Genomic DNA, 21,598 nt, shown 5'->3' on the forward strand with positions numbered 1-21,598 from the left:
ATCCCCAAACCGATCCGTTAAGGATCAGGCTGTGTATGCCGATCGCGTCGCTGAAAAGGGGAGCCGTGTTACGTAACCAATGAGCACCCAGAATATGTTGTGCAGTTATATGTACTGTATGTATAATAGGTTCCATGTGAGATGCATGTCCCTAATGCATCAGCCCACAGGCTGCGCCCCTGGGCAGAGGGGACACGATATTCCCCTTTTGTCCGCCCCCCACCTTTGTAATTCCCACAGTTAATAACGGCAGGCTCCGGACACCTGTGGCTACTGTATTGAATGTGTGGCCTGCCGCTTTTCTATTGGCCTGCCCTCTGTATCTGTGATATATTCTGTGTCCTGTGAGTAAAGTGTTGTCAGACTGAAAATACGTGGAGAAGCAGTGATCTTTTATATGCGCCCATGTAACCAAGCAGTTCCAGCCAGCGTCCTTCATTCAGACTCCAGCCAAAGCAGAGTGGACCTCCAGAAACACGTGGTGGTACTGAAAGAGGTACCCCAGCTTGGGAGACCCAGTTACATAGACCGTCCTTGAAAACTCTTCCACTGCTGGTTGTCTATAGGAAACATGTGATCCTAGGGAGAGATGTCAAAGGCGTTTTTGAACGCAGAGTACACTTCCATTCTCTGAGCTATAATGCCCTTCTGGATGTAATGGTATTTGCCGCTGGAAATGGCAGAGTTTCGACTCGCGGCCTATCGGAGGCCGAAGCCAGGGGCTAAATTTTTCCCCCCGGCATCCGACCAAGGATGAGGGGGCAGAGCCGCCGGAAGATGACGCGGCTAAAAGGGGTGGGAATTCCACCTGCGGCCTAACCGCACCAGAAGCCGGAGACTAAATTATCTGAGGCCTGCCAGAGTATGGAGGGAGCGGACCCGGAAGAGGGAGGCAGGAACGGCCGCCAGCAGCAAGGAACTCCCAGCACCCGCCCGAGAACACGGCCACGGGGCTGGAGAGAGGCTTCCCATCCTGAACGACAGGAGAAAAACTGCGCCACAGCAGGAGCCCTCCCAGCCCCCCACCTTGCATGGCTCCAGAAAATAAGGTTAGAAGGGGCTGTATAAAGGAAGGTGCAAGGCACCCTAGCCCCATCTTCCCTTCAGGGGATGAGGAGAGGGACCGTCTGCCTCCTTCCATCACCGTTGTCTGAGCATTGGTGATGCTGTGGGGGGGCCGCACGGACTTTCCGTATGCGCCTGTACAGCCAAGGGTTTCATTACCTTAGGGTGGTCAGGGTTGAGTCCGGCATATTGTCCCACGTAGCGGGAGAGAATACGTGGAGGCGACACTCCATGTGCTCGCCCGTTGTTGGTCTGGGGAGATCGGACCCCTTCAAAAGGGTCCATCGCCCCTGTCTCGTCTTCCATGGTGAAAAAGAAAAGAAAAAACGGGAGGTCTGTGCCTCCTAAGACACTAAGCATGAACTGGTTAGCTGAGAGCCAGCAGGAAGGTGTATACTGCTGGGGAGGAGATAACTTTTTTTTTTATCAGTGTCAGACTCCTATTGGCAGCAGCATACACCCACGGTCTGTGTCCCCCAATGAGGCGAAGGAGAAATTAGCAATTTTCAAACTTAGAGTGATTTTTCCTTTAACCCTTTTCCGACATCAGGCATAATAATAATACGCCGATGTCGGACACCATCCCTTTGATGTGGGCTCCGGCAGTGAGCCCACATCTTTTTGGCACGTCAGCTGATTTGAACAGCTGACGTGCCGATAACAGCCGAGTGAAGACTCGTGATCCTCCAGCGGCTGTTAACCTGTTAAATGCTGCTGTCAAACTCTGAAAACGTGCCAGAAATCCTGCCCATCGGCGCCCATGTCACATGACTGTGGGTCGCCGATGGGTTGGCAGGACAACCAGAGGTCTCCAGCAGACTTCTATGGTTGTCACTGTCGGATTGCTATGAGCATGAAAAATGGAGACGCTACGAAAATCGGAAAATGGTGCAATTTTTATTTTTTAAACAAAATGGAATTTTTTTTCACCACTTAGATAAAAAAAGAACCTATACATGTTTGTTGTCTATGAACTTGCAATGACCTGTAGAATCATAAGGACAGGACAGTTTTAGCATTTAATGAACATAGTAAAAAAGTTAAACAAAAAACAATTGTGGAATTGCACTTTTTTTGCAATTTCATCGCTCTTTGAATTTGTTTCCCGTTTTCCAATACACGATATGTTAAAACCAATGGTGTTGTTCAAAACTACAACTGCAAAAAAGAAGCCCTCACATGACCATATTGATAGAAAAAAAAAAGTTATGGCTCTGGGAAGAAGGGGATCAAATAACAAGAAAGTATTTTGCTGTGTTCCGGGACATAGTGCGCCGGCGCATGCGCACTAATGCTTTTCAGCTTTGCCCGCAGTCGGGTAAAGCATACTGCGCAAGGCAATCTTGCCTTGCGCAGGCGTGATCTACGGAGGAAAGCGAATCAACTTCAAGGCAATATTAAGGGCAGCGTGCGGCCAGCGGGAGATGAAGGGGCGAATAAAACACCCAAACACACCGCCCATCGGACCGAAAAAAGGTCCCGCCAAATTCAGGTGACAGGTTCCCTTTAATTGAAGTAGTTTAAAAAAAACACGGATATTACGGTACTTACCGATAGTGTTTTTTTTTCGTAACTCATGATGGCACCACAAGAGGGGATCCACCCTTCAAGGACAGAAAACATTCAAGATAAAAAGAGCGGCTCCTCTGTCCACATCAGTTGGTTTACAGCAGGGCTGTGGAGTCAGTAAGCCAAACCTCCCACTCCAACTCCTCAATTCCCATGACACCGACTCCCTCATACATGGCTCAGTGATAAATTTACTATAGTAAAATCAAGTAACATCAGCTTTTAATCTTTATTATGATACAATAATCAAGCCATTTACCGTATATACTCGAGTATAAGCCGACCCGAGTATAAGCCGACCCCCCTAATTTTGCCACAAAAAACTGGAAAAACTTATTGACTAGTATAAGCCTAGGGTAGGAAAAGCAGAGGCTACCGGTGAATTTCAAAAATGAAAATAGATGCTCCATACCGTTCATTATTGCCCCATAAGATGCTCCATATAAAGCTGTGCCACATATAATGCTCCATATTGTTCATTATTGCCCCATAGATGCTCCATATAAAGCTGTGCCATATATAATGCTCCATACTGTTCATTATTGCCCCATAGATGCTCCATATAAAGCTGTGCCACATATAATGCTCCATATTGTTCATTATTGTCCCATAGATGCTCCATATAAAGCTGTGCCATATATAATGCTCCATACTCCAAAAAGACGACTGAGGGGCAATCTAATAACCATGTATAAGTATATAAGGGGACAATACAAATATCTCGCTGAGGATCTGTTTATACCAAGGAAGGTGACGGGCACAAGGGTGCATTCTTTGCGTCTGGAGGAGAGAAGGTTTTTCCACCAACATAGAAGAGGATTCTTTACTGTTAGGGCAGCGAGAATCTGGAATTGCTTGCCTGAGGAGGTGGTGATGGCGAACTCAGTCGAGGGGTTCAAGAGAGGCCTGGATGTCTTCCTGGAGCAGAACAATATTGTATCATACAATTATTAGGTTCTGTAGAAGGACGTAGATCTGGGGATTTATTATGATGGAATATAGGCTGAACTGGATGGACAAATGTCTTTTTTCGGCCTAACTATGTTACTATGTATGTTACTGCTCATTATTGCCCCATAGATGTGCCATATAAAACTGTGCCATATAGTGCTCTGCACCGTTCATTATTGTGCCATAGAAAGCTCTGCCATATAGTGCTCTGCACCGTTCATTATTGCCCCATAGATGTGCCATATAAAACTGTGCCATATAGTGCTCTGCACCGTTCATTATTGCCCCATAGATGTGCAATAGAAAGCTGTGCCATATAATGCTCTGCACCGTTCATTATTGCCCCATAGAAAGCTGTGCCATATAAAACTGTGCCATATAGTGCTCTGCACTGTTCATTATTGCCCCATAGATGTGCAATAGAAAGCTCTGCCATATAGTGCTCTGCACCGTTCATTATTGCCCCATAGAAAGCTGTGCCATATAAAACTGTGCCATATAGTGCTCTGCACCGTTCATTATTGCCCCATAGATGTGCAATAGAAAGCTATGCCATATAGTGCTCTGCACCGTTCATTATTGTCCCATAAATGTGCAATAGAAAGCTGTGCTACCGGTATATATAATGCTGCTGCAGCAATAAAAAAAAAATGCCATACTCACCTCTTGCTTGCAGCTCCTCAGCGTCCCGTCCCGGCGTCTCTCTGCACTGACTGTTCAGGCAGAGGGCGGCGCGCACACTATATGCGTCATCGCGCCCTCTGACCTGCACAGTCACTGGAAGAGGACGGGAAGATGGAGCGGCGCCCGGCGTGTGGAACAGGTGAATATGTAATACTTACCTGCTCCTGGCGTCCCGCTCCTTCTCCCGGACAGCTGGTCTCCGGGTGCCGCAGCCTCTTCCTCTATCAGCGGTCACCGTTACCGCTCATTAGAGAAATGAATATGCGGCTCCACCCCTATGGGAATGGAGTCCATATTAATTTCTCTAATGAGCGGTCCCACGTGACCGCTGAACAGGGGAAGAGCTGCGGCACCCGGAGACCGTGGTACTGCAGGGACAGCGCCAGGAGCCCTGGAAGCAGGTAGGTATGCCTCAGCCCTCTCTCCCCCTCACCCGCCGACCGTGACTCGAGTATAAGCCGAGAGGGGCACTTTCAGCCCAAAAATTTCGGCTGAAAGTCTCGGCTTATACTCGAGTATATACGGTAGATAGAACATAAAATACACTGCTCAAAAAAATAAAAGGAACACTCAACAGAATATAACTCCAAGTAAAGCAAACTTCTGAGCAACACTGTTTGACAATCAATTTCACATGTTGTGCAAATGGAATAGAAAACAGATGAAATTATTGGCAATTATCAAGACACACAAAAAAGGAGTGATTCTGCAGGTCAGTATCAATGCTTTCTGGCTGTCTTGGTCACTTTTGAATGTTGGTTGTGCTTTCACACTCGTGGTAACACGAGACGGACTCTACAACCCACACAATTGGCTCAGGTAGTGCAGCTCATCCAAGGTGGCACATCAATGCGAGCTGTGGCAAGAAGGTTTGCGGTGTCTGTCAGTGTAGTGTCCACAGGCTGTAGGAGCTACCAGGATACAGGCCAGTAGACCAGGAGACGTAGAGGAGGTCATAGGAGGGAAACAACCCAGCAGCAGGACCGCTACCTCAGCCTTTGTGCAAGGAGGAACAAGAGGAGCACTGCCAGAGTCCTGCAAAATGACCTACAGCAGGCCACAAATGTGCATGTGTCTGCACAAATGCTTAGAAACCAACTCCATGAGGATGGTCTGAGTGCCTGACATCCACAGATGGGGGTTGTGCTCACAGCCTAACACCGTGCAGGACGCTTGGCATTTGCCACAGAACACCAGAATTGGCAAATTTGCCACTGGCGCCCTGTGCTCTTCACAGATGAAAGCAGGTTCACACTGAGCACATGTGACAGACGTGACAGTGTGGAGACGCCGTGGAGAGCGATCTGCTGCCTGCAACAACCTTCAGCATGACCGGTTTGGCAGTGGGTCAGTAATGGTGTGGGGTGGCATTTCTTTGGAGGGCCGCACAACCCTCCAAGTGCTCACCAGAGGTGGCCTGACTGCCATTAGGTACCGAGATGAGATCCTCAGACCCCTTGTAAGACCATATGCTGGTGCGGTTGCCCATGGGTTCCTCCCAATGCAGGACAATGCCAGAACTCATGTGGCGGGAGTGTGTCAGCAGTTCATACAAGATGAAGGCATTGAAGCTATGGACTGGCCCGTAGACCATCCGCCGCCTCATCAGGAGCATGCCCAGACGTTGTAGGGAGATCATACAGGCACGTGGAGGCCACTCACACTATTGAGCATCATTTCCTTTTCTTGAGCCATTTCTACTGAAGTTGGATCCGTTTGTAACTTCAATTTCGACTTTGATTTTGAGAATCATTCCAACTCCAGACCTCCGTGGAATATTAGATGTGATTAACGTTGATCATTTTTAGGTTTTATTGTTCTCAACACATTCCACTATGTAATGAATAAAGATTTACAACTGGAATATTTCATTCAGTGATACATAGGATGTGGGACTTTAGTGTTCCATTTATTTTTTTGAGCAGTGTATATTTATTGGAACACAACTTTAGAACAAAAAACTTTTGCATATTTACAATTTATTATACACTGCAGTAAGTGTAAAAAAAACAGTTTTCAACAAAAGTGTACTTAGTAGCATTTATGCAGTCTATGAATTTGTTCCGAGAAATATTATCGACTCCATCAGATCCTCCTTTATAGATGGCCTCAAAACTGACCTAATTATTTTAAGGCTAGAGAACAACCTCTCTACACTAACTTGGGTTGGTGACAAAGCAGTACCCACATAGGCAACATCTATAACAATTTCAGAGTATAAAGGAATTGCCTCGTGCACAGTTCTGATGAACAAATGAACTCTTCTTCTTTGAGAACAAGTGAAAAATTTTACTGAAATATGGTCAATCTGTATTCTATGCGAGTGGAATCTTTTTCCCTGCAGCAACTCTTTGCCTGCTCCATGTCGTCCAAATACTTGTCGAAATCAATCTGCTCATCTGATGAGAATGAAGGAACGCCAGCAGCAGCACTGGCAGGAGCAGAGTCTTCTTGCTCTTGGCCTTCCTGTAGCCCACTCATCCTAAGTGCTACCTCAATCAAAGCTTCTTTTCCTTTAGTCATTTTTGGGGGTGGTTCCCCCAATTTTAATAGCCAGCAAAAGCTACACAGACAGCTGCAAGCTGATATTCATAGCCTGGGAGGGGCCATGGGTATTACCCCCTTCCCAGGCTACAAATATTGGCCATTTGATTTCCCCTCAACAGCTTGTTGATCATCCAATAATATACGATGACTCGGGTCCACATAAACAGCTGCCAGAAGAAAACGGCAAGAGAAGGTATTTATAAAATTCATTAGGGGCCCCGGGGGGATACATTGAGGGGTTACCAAAGTAGTGGACAACCCCTTTAAGAAAAAGGTGTGAAACAACTGAAATCATGTCTTATATTCTAGGTTCTTCAAAGTAGCCACATTTTCCATTGATGACTGCTTTGCACACTCTTGGCATTCTCTTGATGAGCTTCAAGAGGTAGTCACCGGGAATGGTTTTCACTTCACAGGTGTGCCCTGTCAGGATTAATAAGTGGGATTTCTTGCCTTATAAATGGGGTTGGGACCATCAGTTGTGTTGTGTAGAAGTCTGGTGGATACACAGCTGATAGTCCTACTGAATAGACTATTAGAATTTGTATTATCGCAAGAAAAAAGCAGCTAAGTAAAGAAAAATGAGTGGCGATCATTACTTTAAGAAATGAAGGTCAGTCAGTCTGAAAAATTGGGAAAACTCTGAAAGTGTCCCCAGGTGCAGTGGCAAAAACCATCAAGCGCTACAAAGAAACTGGCTCACATGAGGACCGCCCCAGGAAAGGAAGACCAAGAGTCACCTCTGCTTCTGAGGATACGTTTATCCAAGTCACCAGCCTCAGAAATCGCAGGTTAACAGCAGCTCAGATTAGAGACCAGGTCAATGCCACACAGAGTTCTAGCAGCAGACATCTGTACAACAACTGCTAAGAGGAGACTTTGTGCAGCAGGCCTTCATGGTAAAATAGCTGATAGGAAACCACTGATAAGGACAGGCAACAAGCAGAAGAGACTTGTTTGTGATAAAGAACACAAGTAATGGACAATAGACCAGTGGAAATCTGTGCTTTGGTCTGATGAGTCCAAATTTGAGATCTTTGGTTCCAACCACCGTGTCTTTGTGCGATGCAGAAAAGATGAACGGATGGACTCTACATGCCTGGTTCCCACCGTGAATCATGGAGGAGGTGGTGTGATGGTGCTTTGCTGGTGACACTGTTTGGGATTTATTCAAAATTAAAGGCATACTGAACCAGCATGGCTACCACAGCATCTTGCAGCGGCATGCTATTCCATCCGGTTTGCGTTTAGTTGGACCAACATTTATTTTTCAACAGGACAATGACCCCAAACACTCCTCCACGCGGTGTAAGGGCTATTTGACCAAGAAGGAGAGTGATGGGGTGCTACACCAGATGACCTGTCCTACACAGTCACCAGACCTGAACCCAATAGAGATGGTTTGGGGTGAGCTGGACCGCAGAGTGAAGGCAAAAGTGCCAACAAGTGCTAAGCATCTCTGGGAACTCTTTCAAGATTGTTGGAAGACCATTCCCGGTGACTATGCCAAGAGCGTGCAAAGCAATCATAAAAGCAAAAGGTGGCTACTTTGAAGAACCTAGAATATAAGACATAATTTCAGTTGTTTCACACCTTTTTGTTAAAGGGGTTGTCCACTACTTTCAGTTAACCCTCCAATGTATCCCCCCGGGGCCCTTAATGAATTTTATAAATACCTTCTGTTGCCGTTTTCGCCTATGAGCGGCGCTATGGTGGCGGCCGAGTCCGGGTCATCTGACCCCCAAGCTGCAGCCCCCGCTAACTTCTGCCTACGTAACGTCAATTTCCAGACTCTGGAAATTGACGTGACGTCAGCAGCAGGCGTGACCCAGCCTCCACAGACAGCAGTCACTCAAGAGTGACTGGGCTGTGGGCGGGGATGGGGGCTGCCTGCAGGGCTGTGCTGGGGGCGAGCGGGGCTGGGATCTGCGGGTGGGCGTGGCTGGGATCTTCAGGCGGGCGGGGCTGGTGTCTGCTGGCCGGCAGCGCACATGTGCTGAGATGTGCGTCCAGTGCGGTGGTGGCGGCCGATGCGGCGGCGGTGGTGGTGGTAGCGTGGGGGTCTGCCGAAGGCGCTGGAGTGTGCGCGCGAGGGGTCTGCGGGGCTGTGCGATGGGGTCATTGGTGTGTGTGTGTCTCTGTGTGCAGGCATCGTCCGATGGGACTACAAGTCCCATCGTGCTCTGCCTGCTACAGTGACAGCGAGTGACACATTAGCCAATGATGGGACAGTAGTGATCCCATCATCCGGCTAATGTGTTGAATGTAAAAAAAAAAAAAAAAAAAAAACACACATACACATATACAGTACATACATACATACAACATACATTACACACATACAGAACATGCACCATGCGACATGCACCATGCGACAAAATGCACCATTAACCATGCGCCATGCGACGACATGTGACATGCACCATGCTACGACATGCACATGCGACATGCACCATGCTGCGCCATGCGACATGCACCATGTGACGACATGTGACATGCACAATGCGACATGCACCATGCGGCGACATGCACCATGTGACACTGGCAACATGCACATGCGACGACACGCACATGCACCATGCGACATGCAACATGACACATACAGTACATACATACAACATACATATAGACATACAGTACATATAACAGAGTACATACTCACCATCACTTGTCACTTTGATCCCCGAAGCCAGTATCACCTGTAAAAAATTTTAAAATAATAAACAAACACTATACTCCCTGATCCGCAGATATCCAATTAAAACGAATGTCCCACGACGATCTCCCGAGGAGAGCAGCAGCATTAGCTGATGCGACCGCTCTCGGGGGCTCCAGGAATACAATGATGGCAGGTATCCGTCCACAATGTATTCCCCACAATGTATTCCTACGCCCCTGTGAGAAAATAGTGCCTAGTCTCACTGTTCTATAGGGGAGACAGTCGTGGGACACTCGTTATTAATTGGACTATGGCGGACAGGTAGTATACGGTTTATTATTTTACGTTTTTTGCAGGCGCTGAAGTATGGTGAGTATGGTTAAATTAAGAATATTAAAATACTTTTTTCTGGCTGTGTCTTTTTTTTCATTTTTTTTTTTTTTAACTCTTTCACTACTATATGATTAATAATGGATAGGCGTAATATTGACGCCTCTCCATTATTAACCCGGCTTAATGTCACCTTACAATAGCAAGGTGACTAACCCCTTATTAACCCATATCCCACCGCTACACGGGAGTGGGAAGAGAGGGGCTAAATGCCGGAATTAGCGCATCTAACAGATGCGCCATTTCTGGGGCGGCTGCGGACTGGTATTTGTAGCTGGGGGGGGCCAATATCCATGGCCCCTCTCTAGGCTATGAATATCAGCCCGCAGCTGTCTGCGTAGCATTTCTGGCTATAAAATATAGGGGGACCCCACGTCAATTTTTGGGGGTGGTTCCCCCAATTTTAATAGCCAGCAAAAGCTACACAGACAGCTGCGAGCTGATATTCATAGCCTGGGAGGGGCCATGGGTATTACCCCCTTCCCAGGCTACAAATATTCGCCGTTTGATTTCTCCCTCTAGCGCAGAAAATTGCGCGGGAGCCCACGCCATTTTTTTTTTGTTTTTGTTTTTTTTAACTGAAACATATTGTTCATTAACCCCTTTCTGACAGCTGATGGAATAGTACGGCAGCGGACAGTATCCCCCGCTTTGAGGTGGGCTTCGGCGGTGAGACCACTTCAAAGCCGCAACATGTTAGCTGTTTTCAATACAAAAAAAAAAATGTACATGATCGCTAAACTGCGTAGCAAGAAAAAAAATCAAAAGCCAAAATTATGGTTTAAAATATAGACGCTACGGGTATCGGAAAATGGCTCCATTATTTTATTTATTTTTAGCAAAGTTTGGAATTTTTTTTCACCACTTGGATAAAAAAATAACCTAGACGTGTTTTGTGTCTATGAACTCGTAATGACCTGGAAAATCAGAATGGTAGGTCAGTTTTATGCTGTGTGCACACGTTGCAGATTTGGGTGCAGAATTATCTGCACAAAGTCTGCATTTCCTTGCAGAAAACGCAGCTGTGTTTTTGATACATTTTTTTCACTTTTTTTGCGCGGTTTTGATGCGGGTTTTTTGTGCGGTTTTGATGCAGTTCTTGGTGTAGTTTTTGGTGCATTTCTTGCGTGGTTTTCATGCAGTTTTTGGTGCAGTTTTGAAGCAGTTTTGAGGCATTTTTGGTGCAGTTTTGATACAGTTTTTGGTGCAGTTTTGATGCAGTTTTTGATGCAGTTTTTGCTGCGGTTTTGATGCAGATTTTGGTGCGGTTTTGATGCAGATTTTGGTGCAGTTTTGATGCAGTTTTTGGTGCGCTTTTCATGCGTTTTTGATGGCAGTTTTTGCTGCGGTTCTGATGCAGTTTTGATGCATTTTTGATGCAGCTTTTTGATGCACTTTTTGATGCACTTTTTGACGCAGTTTTGATGCAGTTTTTGGTGCGGTTTTCATGCAGTTTTTTGCGGTTTTCATGCCGTTTTTGCTGTGGTTTTGATGAAATTTTTGGTGCGGTTTTGGTGCAGTTTTGATGCATTTTTTTGCAGTTTTGGTGCAGTTTTTGATGCATTTTTTTTTTGGTGCAGTTTTTGTGCGTTTTTTTAAGCTAAATAAAGATGTATTATTGAACAAAAAGATTTGTGATGTCATTATTATCCAACCTCCTCTTATACATTTGGCCAACCCACACTCAATTACACACAGATAGACAGATGATAGATGAAATGGATAGACAGATCTACATATAGATAGATCTATAGATGCATACATCTATCTCTTCATATATCCATCTATAGATATATCTGGATAGGTATAGCTATTGATAGATATATGGCTAGTGTAGGGTGTGTGTCCATTGTCCGGATTACATCCAAATTAGCTGCAGATTGGATGCTGCGTACTTGTAGTCCCATCGGATGATGCCTGCACACACCCCAGAAGACCTCCTGCACACACCTGAACAGTCCCGCACACACCCGAACTGTCCCGCACAGGGCCACACACATCTGAACAGTTCCGCAAAGCCCCGCACACATCCGAACAGTCCCGCACACACCCGAACAGCCAGGCACACACCCGCACACATCCGAACAGCCCGCAGACCCCGCACACACCTAAACAGTCCCGCACAGCGCCGCACACATCCGAACAGCCCACAGACCCCACCCGCACACACCTGAACAGTCCCGCACACATCCGTACAGCCCGCAGTCCCCGCTGCCCACACATACATGCACACAGTCACCGTCCACACACTTCCCTCTTCCTGAACTGCAGCGTTTCTCAGACCCACATCAGCAGCAAAACTGCAGATCTTTTTAACATCTTATAAACAAAAATGTCCATAAACATAGTAATGCTAATCAAAGGGTTCCTCCACCAGGATAGGAAATCCCACAGGAAGCATATAGGGGGTGTGGAAAGCTTACACTAACCAACAGGATACAAAGTATCAAAACACACCACTCAGAAAATAGTATAAAAGGATAACAAATTTTATTGAAGATACATACATGCTAAAAAAGAGTAACAACGATCAATACGTAATAAGAGGAAGGATGATAACCGAGTAAAGTGCACAGAAACCAGAGAATGAGGTAGAAAGTAGCACAGGCTATGGGGATGAAATAGGTATCCATAGTATAGTAGATCTTTTTAACATCTGCGGTTTTGCTGCAGATGTGCCCGACTCAATGTACGTCTAAGGGTGAAGAACCGCTGCAGTTCGGCACAAAAGAAGTGACATGCTGCGGGAAAAAAAAAAAAAGCTGTGTTTCGGTGCGGCTTTTTCCGCAGCATGCGCAAAACAAGTCTGCGGCTCCCATAGACTTACATTGGTTGTGCACTACACTGCGGATTTGATGCAATTCTGTGCAGCAAAAAACCCTGCGGATCTGGAATAAAATCTGCAACGTGTGCACACAGCCTTAGCATTTAGTGAAGCTAGCAAAAAGGCCAAGCAAAATACAAGTGTGGGATTGCACTTTTTTTGCAATTTCATCGCACTTTGAATTTTTTTCACATTTTCTGTTACACGACATGGTATAACCAATGGTGTCGTTCAAAAGTAGAACTTGTCCCGCAAAAGATAAGCCCTCACATGGCCATAATGACGGAAAAATTATGGCTCTGGAAAGAAGGGGAGCGATAAACGAAAAAAGCTCCAGGGGTGAAGGGGTTTAGAAACATGGATATGGACATATCTATGTAAATAGATATGTATCTATATATCTATGTCTATCTATCTATCCATCCATCTATGTGTAATGGAGTGTGGGTTGGACAAATGTAAAAGAGGAGGTTGGACAGAAATGACACCACAAATCTTTTTGAAGAGAGAGGAGGGAGAGGAGGGAGGGGTGTCGGTGTGTTTTGGAGTGGGTGTGGTAGGTTCGGGCTTAGTGGCAGTGCAAAGCATCATGGAACTTGTAGTATTAGAGAACAATAACTCAGGAGAAAGGAAGTTGTCGATTAACCCCATGAGAGCTGGATCCAGGATGTGCTGCTACAGCATGATAAAAGGTAATATTGCTAAAATAAACACAGTGGATGATGTTTTCAGTGGCACATAGCAAGATTTATGAAAAAAAATTATTGTAGTGGACAACTTCTTTAAGTATATAATTCCACTTGTTAATTCATAGTTTTGATGCCTTCGGTGTGAATGTACAATTTTCATAGTCATGAAAATACAGAAAAATCTTTAAATGAGAAGGTGTGTCCAAACTTTTGGTCTGTACTGTATATATATAATAAAGTGACAAAAAGAAAATTAAAACCTACCGGTAATTACGGTAATATAAAAACATGTGAAATAAGAAATGTAATGAAAACAAACAGTAAGCAAAACAATAATTACCTGTGGCTGACCAAACAGTAAATATTTATAGGGGGAAACATCATAGATATTGACAATTGGGTGTCACTATTCCACCCATTAATGAGGTATACTGGATACACAGCCACAGCACAGCTCAGTGCGTGACTCTTACGACATGGGAGAAAAACACCCAGCTGCCAATTCATACATACATTTCCAGGAGGCATAACGGGAATGGGACAATGCATTCTTTCAGTGAGAGCATCAACTTTGACCAAAAAAAAAAAAAAAGTAATTTTCTAGACCCCAGAGAAAACATTTAATTACAAATGTACATACGGTAAATAGGAGAAAACATGAACATAATTAATATTGTAAGCAATACCCAAAGCTACATACCGGCAGAGTTCCTGGCAATGATGCATCAAAAAATGATACCGTTGAATTTGGGGGAGCCGCAAACTTTACTTGAGAGCCTGAGAAAAGTTTGGAGGTTGAATTAATCTGTGCATGGATTTCAAGTCCAACGATGCTTTCCCAGGGCAAAGAGCTGCAAGAGAATGAAACTCTGTTTAGATTTTTGGCCGAGTGCTTTACTATCAACTCCATTTTAAAAAGCGAGCCGGGCACAAGAGTTATTGAAGTGCCTAATCCTCACAACTGAGTGAGCCATGTGGGACTAAGAGGAAATAAAACTGGCATTTGTAAAAATTAACATGAACATAGCAGAAACTAAAAGTCTCGGTGCTGGCAAACATCAGTGAGTGATCATGTCTTAAAAGGCAGAACTGGAAAGCCGTACCGGGAGGCTGGGAGCCCTGTCTCTAAAGATTCAGTGGAAAAAAAAAAAAAATCAGAAAGAAATTTCGGAAACAAGTACCGTTACCTCTCTAAAATGTCAGATAAGCAGTACACATGCGTGGGCAGACCAATCAATGGTTTTATCTGTCAGGATTGCAGTCCGAACACATTGCACGACCTCGGCTTCCATTCATTGAGACTCTCTTAGGAGTCTTTTAGATCTGACAGTAATCCAACAGTGCTATTGTTTATTGATCCCTTCATCATAAAGCACTTCTTCTGACAGCAGATAAGAGCCCAGAGAACATTATCTTATGTTCTAAATTCCCTTATTTACTTGAACATCATATTCCCACTACCTGATGCCTACCAGCTTGCCCTTCACTAAGGCAAGTCAGATCTAAAAGATTTTATCAGCTATAGTATGTACTTGACATTGTACACCACAATTGCCACCATTCCAAAATATAAAAGGTCCGTACTCTGCCGAATTCTGTCTACTATTCATCACGTTCAGATGGAATTCGGGGCTAATGTGTATTCACAGGATTGAAACTATGAAAACAGCCAGCTTTCTCCAGCAGTCTCATGTACAATGCATGGAGCAAAGAAGGAGCATGTGTCAGTCAAGAAAGGGTTCTGCAAAGACTTTTTTCGGGAATGCTGGTGGTCCCAGTGATAACACTCAAAATGGTCAATCCTTATACCCTACCTGATCCCAATAATTGGCTGCAGCAATCACTGCTACAGCAGGACAAAGAATTACTGGTAGCAACAGCGGAGAGGGTTTAGTTAAACGCAAGCTGATGAGGGCTTAAAAAAAAAAAAAAAAATTATATGGAATAGCACTTTAAGTAAAATAAACAGCCTAAAAGGTGTCCTTATCCTTTAAATAGTGATTTGCAGGCTGCTTATTTAGCACATTATTAAAGGGAATCTGTCACCTCATTTTTCACATATAAGCTGCGGCCACCGCATTAGGGGCTTATCTACAGCATTCTGTAATGCTGTAGATAAGCCCCCGATGTAACCTGAAAGGTAAGAAAAACAAGTTAGATTATACGCACCAAGGGGTGGTCCAGTGCGGTCCGGGTCCAATGGGTGTCACAGGTCCGGCGCCTCCCATCTTCATACGATGTAGTCATCCTCCTTGCTTCGTGTCACGGCTCCTGCGCAGGCGTACTGATTTGCCCTGTTGAGGGCAGAGTAAAGTACTGCAGTGCGCAGACGCCGGGCCTCTCTGAGCTTTCCCAGCGCCTGCGCACTGCAGTACTTCGCTCTGCCCTCAACAGGGCAAAACAGTACGCCTGCGCAGGAGCTGCGACAGAAGCAAGGAAGAGGACGTCATCGCATGAAGATGGGAGGAGCCGGACCAGGACCCGCGACGCCCATCGGACTGGACCGCACCGGACCGCCCCTGGGTGAGTATAATCTAACTTGTTTTCATCATCTTTCAGGCTACATCGGGGGCTTATCTACAGCATTACAGAAAGCTGTAGAAAAGCCCCTAATAGCTTGGCCTCAGCTTATATGAGAAAAATGAGGTGACAGATTCCCTTTAATCAAGATAAGTTATCTGAAAGAACAGTGACCACTGCTTATGACATTTTTCAGTTCCACTGAGGAGTTAATATCTGCAAATGACAAGAGGTGCAGCCATATTCGTTGTTAATATAAACAGGTGACAGTTCATCTTTGACAATGACAACAAACATGGCAGCACTTTACATTGACACTTTGTGGGGGGAAAAAAAAAACCTTCCAACATATGCAAGTAAGCATGTATTTACCAAACTTTAGCTTTAGTCCTAATTTTATTTTACAATCATATGATCATTTTCTTATTTGGATGTAAATGCTCTGGAAAGCGGTTAACCGATGCTGTCCAGAGTAAATGGCGTTACTACCTGCACACCAGATTCAAGACCGGCAGGTATTGGGCACGTCTTGGCAGGTCGTGTGAGACGTAACGTCATCGCCACTGCTAATCTTTCAATGCGCAAGTGAGCATCTCTGAACAGCACCAGAAAGCTCCTTACAAGACTTCTACAGTTTGGAAAACTACTCTAGCTAAAACAACAGAGCTCCTGCCATTGATACACAAATCTCTGCCTATACAGAGTACGGGTAAGTTCACACTGGGCGTTTTTGCTGCCTTTTTTATTTCTGCAGCAAAAGCTTTCTTGGCAAGAAAAAAAGCTGCGGCAAAACCGCATGTTTTGGTGTGTTTTTGTTTGCGTTGATGTTGCTATTTTGGTGCTTTTTTCATGCATTTTTGGGGCTAACCTGTGTCTCTCTGTGCATGCTAATAAAGTTGAATGCCCCCAAAGGAAAAAAAAAAAAAAACCTACTTCCTGTAGAACCATACCTCTAGATCCTTTGAAAAGCTAGCAATTCATGTGCCGCTACAGTAAAATCACACTGACAGGTTAGAATAGATATATACACATAGAATACATAGATATATGTATTAATATTAGATAGACAGAATAAAAGCCAGCAATTCTTGTGTCGCATACAGTATAATCACAGCGTGACAGGTTAGAAAAGAATGGATAGGATATATACACATAGAATACATAGATATATAGATGCTAGTGGTACACACACACATGTATGTATGTATGTATGTATGTATTTTGACTCAATACCTATAGAGCAAGCCGGCTTTAGACCTGCTCGAAACTGCAGTGACCAAGTTTTAGCCTTGACAACTTTAATTGAAACTGAATTTCAAAAGAACAAGAAGGTGTCAGTGGTGTTCATCGATCTTTCTGCCGCATATGACACTGTGTGGAGGGAAGGACTTCTATATAAGTTTCTGAAGGCGATTCAATGTAAGAAAATTATGTACCTCTTGAATAATATGATTGCAAATCGAAACTTTCAATTTATCATGGGTGATTCAACCAGTTGTAAGAAAATCTTAAACAATGGTTTGGCCCAGGGATCAGTGCTGGCACCTCTCCTGTTTGCTTTGTACCTAGCTGACATTCCTGACAAAATATCACGGAAATTTGGATACGCCGATGACTGGGCACTTGCTACAGTGAGCAAAACAATGGAGGAAGCAGAGAAGGTTCTAACAGAAGATCTTAGTGTAATGGGAAAGTATTTTCGACAATGGAGGCTAAAGCCCAATCCATCAAAAACGGAAGTATGTTGCTTTCATTTACACAATGCGAGTGCTAAGACTGAACTCAAAGTACGTTTTGAAGGTCAACTTTTCAAACAACTTCAATCCCAAGTATTTAGGCATAATCCTTGATAGAAGCCTACCCTTCAAATCTCACTTGGAAAAGACAGCACAGAAACTGAAAGCACGCAATAATATTACTCAGAAACTCTGCGGATCCTCCTGGGGTTCCTCCACACCTGTCTTGCGAACGTCTACCCTTGCCTTGGTGTACTCTGCCGCAGAATATTGTGCTCCAGTATGGCTGAATAGTTGTCATGTGAATGCAATCGACAATCAGTTGAACAACTCTATGCGCATAATTTCTGGTGCTATCAGACCTACGCCCGTCCTCTGGTTACCTGTCTTGACCCATATCGCACCTGAAAATCTGAGAAGACAAAAGCTCCTACTTAAAGGGAACCTGTCACCCCGAAAATCGCGGGTGAGGTAAGCCCACCGGCATCAGGGGCTTATCTACAGCATTCTGTAATGCTGTAGATAAGCCCCCGATGTTACCTGAAAGAGGAGAAAAAGACGTTATATTATACTCACCCAGGGGCGGTCCCGCTGCTGGTCAGGCCTTAGTGGAATAAGTTCTGCAAGATTATGAACTCATAAAAGAACAGGTTCTTCCTCTTGTAACTGAGAATGCTTCAAATGTGGTAAGTACAATTAACCTGATGAATAAGAATGATGAATCTGAACACCAACTAGAAGAAAATTTCAGATTCAGTATGTTTGAGATGGAAAGCCACAGTCCTGTAACTGAGGAACAAACGGATATTACAACCCGAGGCAATAATTATGGAATCACTGGCCTTGGAGGATGTTCATTCAGTTGTTTAATTTTGTAGAAAAAAAGCAGATCACAGACCTGGCACAAAACTAAAGTCATTTCAAATGGCAACTTTCTGGCTTTAAGAAACACTGAAAGAAATCAAGAACAAAAAATGTGGAAGTCAGAAATGGTTACTTTTTTTTAACCAAGCATAGGGAAAAAGTTATTGAATCACTCATTTACCCTCTTTTAAGAGTTTGATAATCCTCTCCTTTGTTTCAATGGATATCTCTCATGTTGGAGCCATGATTCATGTCAGTCCATTTGGTGCAACAGCTCTCCAAGGTGTGATCACTCCTTTTTAGATGCAGACTAACGAGCAGATCTAATTTGATGCACGTGTTATTTTTGGGTATGAAAATTTACAGAGTAATTCCATAATTTTTCCCTCAAAATTGAGTGATTCCATAATTTTTCCCTATGCTTGGTTAAAAAAAAGTAACCATTACTGACCACCACATTTTTGTTCTTGATTTCTTTTAGTGTTTCTTAAAGCCAGAAAGTTGCTTTTTGAAATGACTTTAGTTTTGTGCCATGTCCGTGATCTGCTTTTTTTCTACAAAATTAAGCAACTGAATGAACATCCTCCAAGGCTGGCGATTCCATAATTTTTGCCAGGGGTTGTACTACAGAAGAACAGCAAAATGATTCTTTACAATTAGATGATCTTGTTGAAGCTGCTTCAAAGCTTTCTCATATTCATCACATGCGCTGTGTTTTGGACACGCTGCAGCTGGCAGTAAGCGCAGGGCCGTATTTGCCACTAGGCACGCGAGGGCACGTGCCTAGGGCGGCGACATTGCGGGGGGCGGCACCTGAGCAAGGTGTTTTTTTTTTTGTTTTTTTAATAAGTCCCGGGTCAAAAACGCGACCGACGGCCCCGCCCCCCGCCTCCGAGTCCCCCCCACCTCCGAGTCCCCCCACCTCCGAGTCCCCCCACCTCCAAGTCTCCGAGTCCCCCCGCCTCTGAGTCCCACCCACCCTCCTTGAAGACGATACTCACCTGCTCTGCTCCAGCGATGCCTGGTCTCAGCGTCTGTAGCGCGTCCTGAGTGAGCGGTCATGTGGTACTGCTAATTAAGGTCATGAATATGCGCATATTCATGACCTTAATTAGCGGTACCACATGACCGCTCACTCAGGAAAAAGGCGCTGCGGCGGGACAGAGCCGGAGCCGGAGGGATGTCGGCGCGGCGTGTGGGACAGGCAGCTGACAGGTGAGTATGAGGGGCGGGGGGAGGATGGTAAGCCACCCGCGCCATGCAAGATGGCCCGGGAGAAGGAGCAGGAGAGGGGGTGGAGAGATGAGCCATGCAAAGGGAGGGATAGGGAGGGATAGGGAGGGGGGGGAATTATGAGCCATCGGCCATGCATAGGGAGGGAGGGGGGGGGGAATTATGAGCCATCAGCCATGCATAGGGAGGGAGGGGGGGGGGAATCATGAGCCATCAGCCATGCATACGGGGGGGGGATTATGAGCCATCAGCCATGCATACAGGGGGGGGATTATGAGCCATCAGCCATGCATACAGGGAGGGGGATTATGAGCCATTAGCCATGCATACAGGAGGGGGGATTATGAGCCATCAGCCATGTATACAGGGGGGGGGGGAATTATGAGCCATCAGCCATGCATACAGGGGGGGAATTATGAGCCGTCAGCCATGCATACGGGGGGGGGGGGGAATTATGAGCCATCAGCCATGCATACAGTGGGGGGAATTATGAGCCATCAGCCATGCATACAGGGAAGGGGGGGAATTATGAGCCATCAGCCATGCATACGGGGGGGGGGGGGGGAATTATGAGCCATGCATACAGGAGGGGGGGATATGAGCCATGGCCATTATACAATATGGAGCATCATGTGGGGCCATTATAAAGTATGGAGCATCATGTGAGGTCATTATACAGTATTGAGCATCATGTGCGGTCATTATACAGTATGGAGCATCATGTGAGGTCATTATACAGTATGGAGCGTCATGTGCGGCCATTATACAGTATGGAGCATCATGTGCGGCCATTATACAGTATGGAGCATCATGTGCGGTCATTATACAGTATTGAGCATCATGTGAGGTCATTATACAGTATGGATCATCATGTGCGGTCATTATACAGTATGCAGCATCATGTGTGGTCATTATACAGTATTGAGCATCATGTGCGGTCATTATACAGTATGGAGCATCATGTATGGCCATTATACAGTATTGAGCATCATGTGAGGCCATTATACAGTATTGAGCATCATGTGAGGTCATTATACAGTATGGAGCATCATGTGCAGTCATTATACAGTATTGAGCATTATGTGGGGCCATTATAAAGTATGGAGCATCATGTATGGCCATTATACAGTATTGAGCATCATGTGCGGCCATTATACAGTATGGAGCATCATGTGTGGCCGTTATACAGTATGGAGCATCATGTGCGGCCGTTATACAGTATGGAGCATCATGTAGGGCCATTATACAGTATGTGGAACACTGCGTAGCCATTATACAGTATGGAGCACTGCGTGGCCATATTTTTTTGGTTTTAATTATTGTATATGAAACAGTGTGATCAGCAGTGCTAAATGGGTGTGGTTGGGACTTGGATATGGGTGTGTTTAATTGTGAAATGGGTGTGGTCAGAGGTGTGGCCTAAAATTTGCCGCGGCGCACTACGTGCGCCGCAACCTTTACACCTTTTTCCCTTCTTCAAAAGTTGGGAGGTATGGTACCGCATTTCCCAGATCACAGCAAGTACCGCAAATCCCATAAGGAATGAATGAAACCAAACGCAATGTTGCCGTAAGTGATCCGTTACGTGGCAGATGCAGAAAAACTGCCCGATCTGCTGCAAAAGGCGACTTTCACAACAGCGATTCTTGCCAAAGTCACTGCGGATAGTGTCATACTCACCAATGGGGGAGGCAGCACTAAGAGTGCCTAGGGCAGCAGAAACTCTAAATACGGCCCTCAGTAAGTGATAGTCTGCAAGAGGGACATGCCAGAACTTTGATTGGCAAAGTGAGGAAATTAGTTATTGCTGCCAGAACCCCTAAAACTGATTCCATCTTGAAGAAACGTGCTGGAAAAGGAGCAATTG

At 45.1% G+C, this 21,598-nt stretch overlaps 1 protein-coding gene across 1 annotated transcript in view; it reads right to left on the reverse strand.

Moving 5' to 3' along the window:
• GATB (glutamyl-tRNA amidotransferase subunit B) overlaps window positions 1-21,598 on the reverse strand; it is a 257,231-nt gene that overhangs the window by 216,641 nt on the left and 18,992 nt on the right. Inside the window, exon 2 of the mRNA XM_069744064.1 lies at window positions 14,079-14,229. Coding sequence (XP_069600165.1) covers window positions 14,079-14,229 — 151 coding nt within the window. The remainder of the gene's footprint in view (window positions 1-14,078; window positions 14,230-21,598) is intronic.

The sequence above is a fragment of the Ranitomeya imitator genome, chromosome 1, assembly GCF_032444005.1.
Source record: "Ranitomeya imitator isolate aRanImi1 chromosome 1, aRanImi1.pri, whole genome shotgun sequence".
In the NCBI taxonomy this organism is placed as follows: domain Eukaryota; kingdom Metazoa; phylum Chordata; class Amphibia; order Anura; family Dendrobatidae; genus Ranitomeya; species Ranitomeya imitator.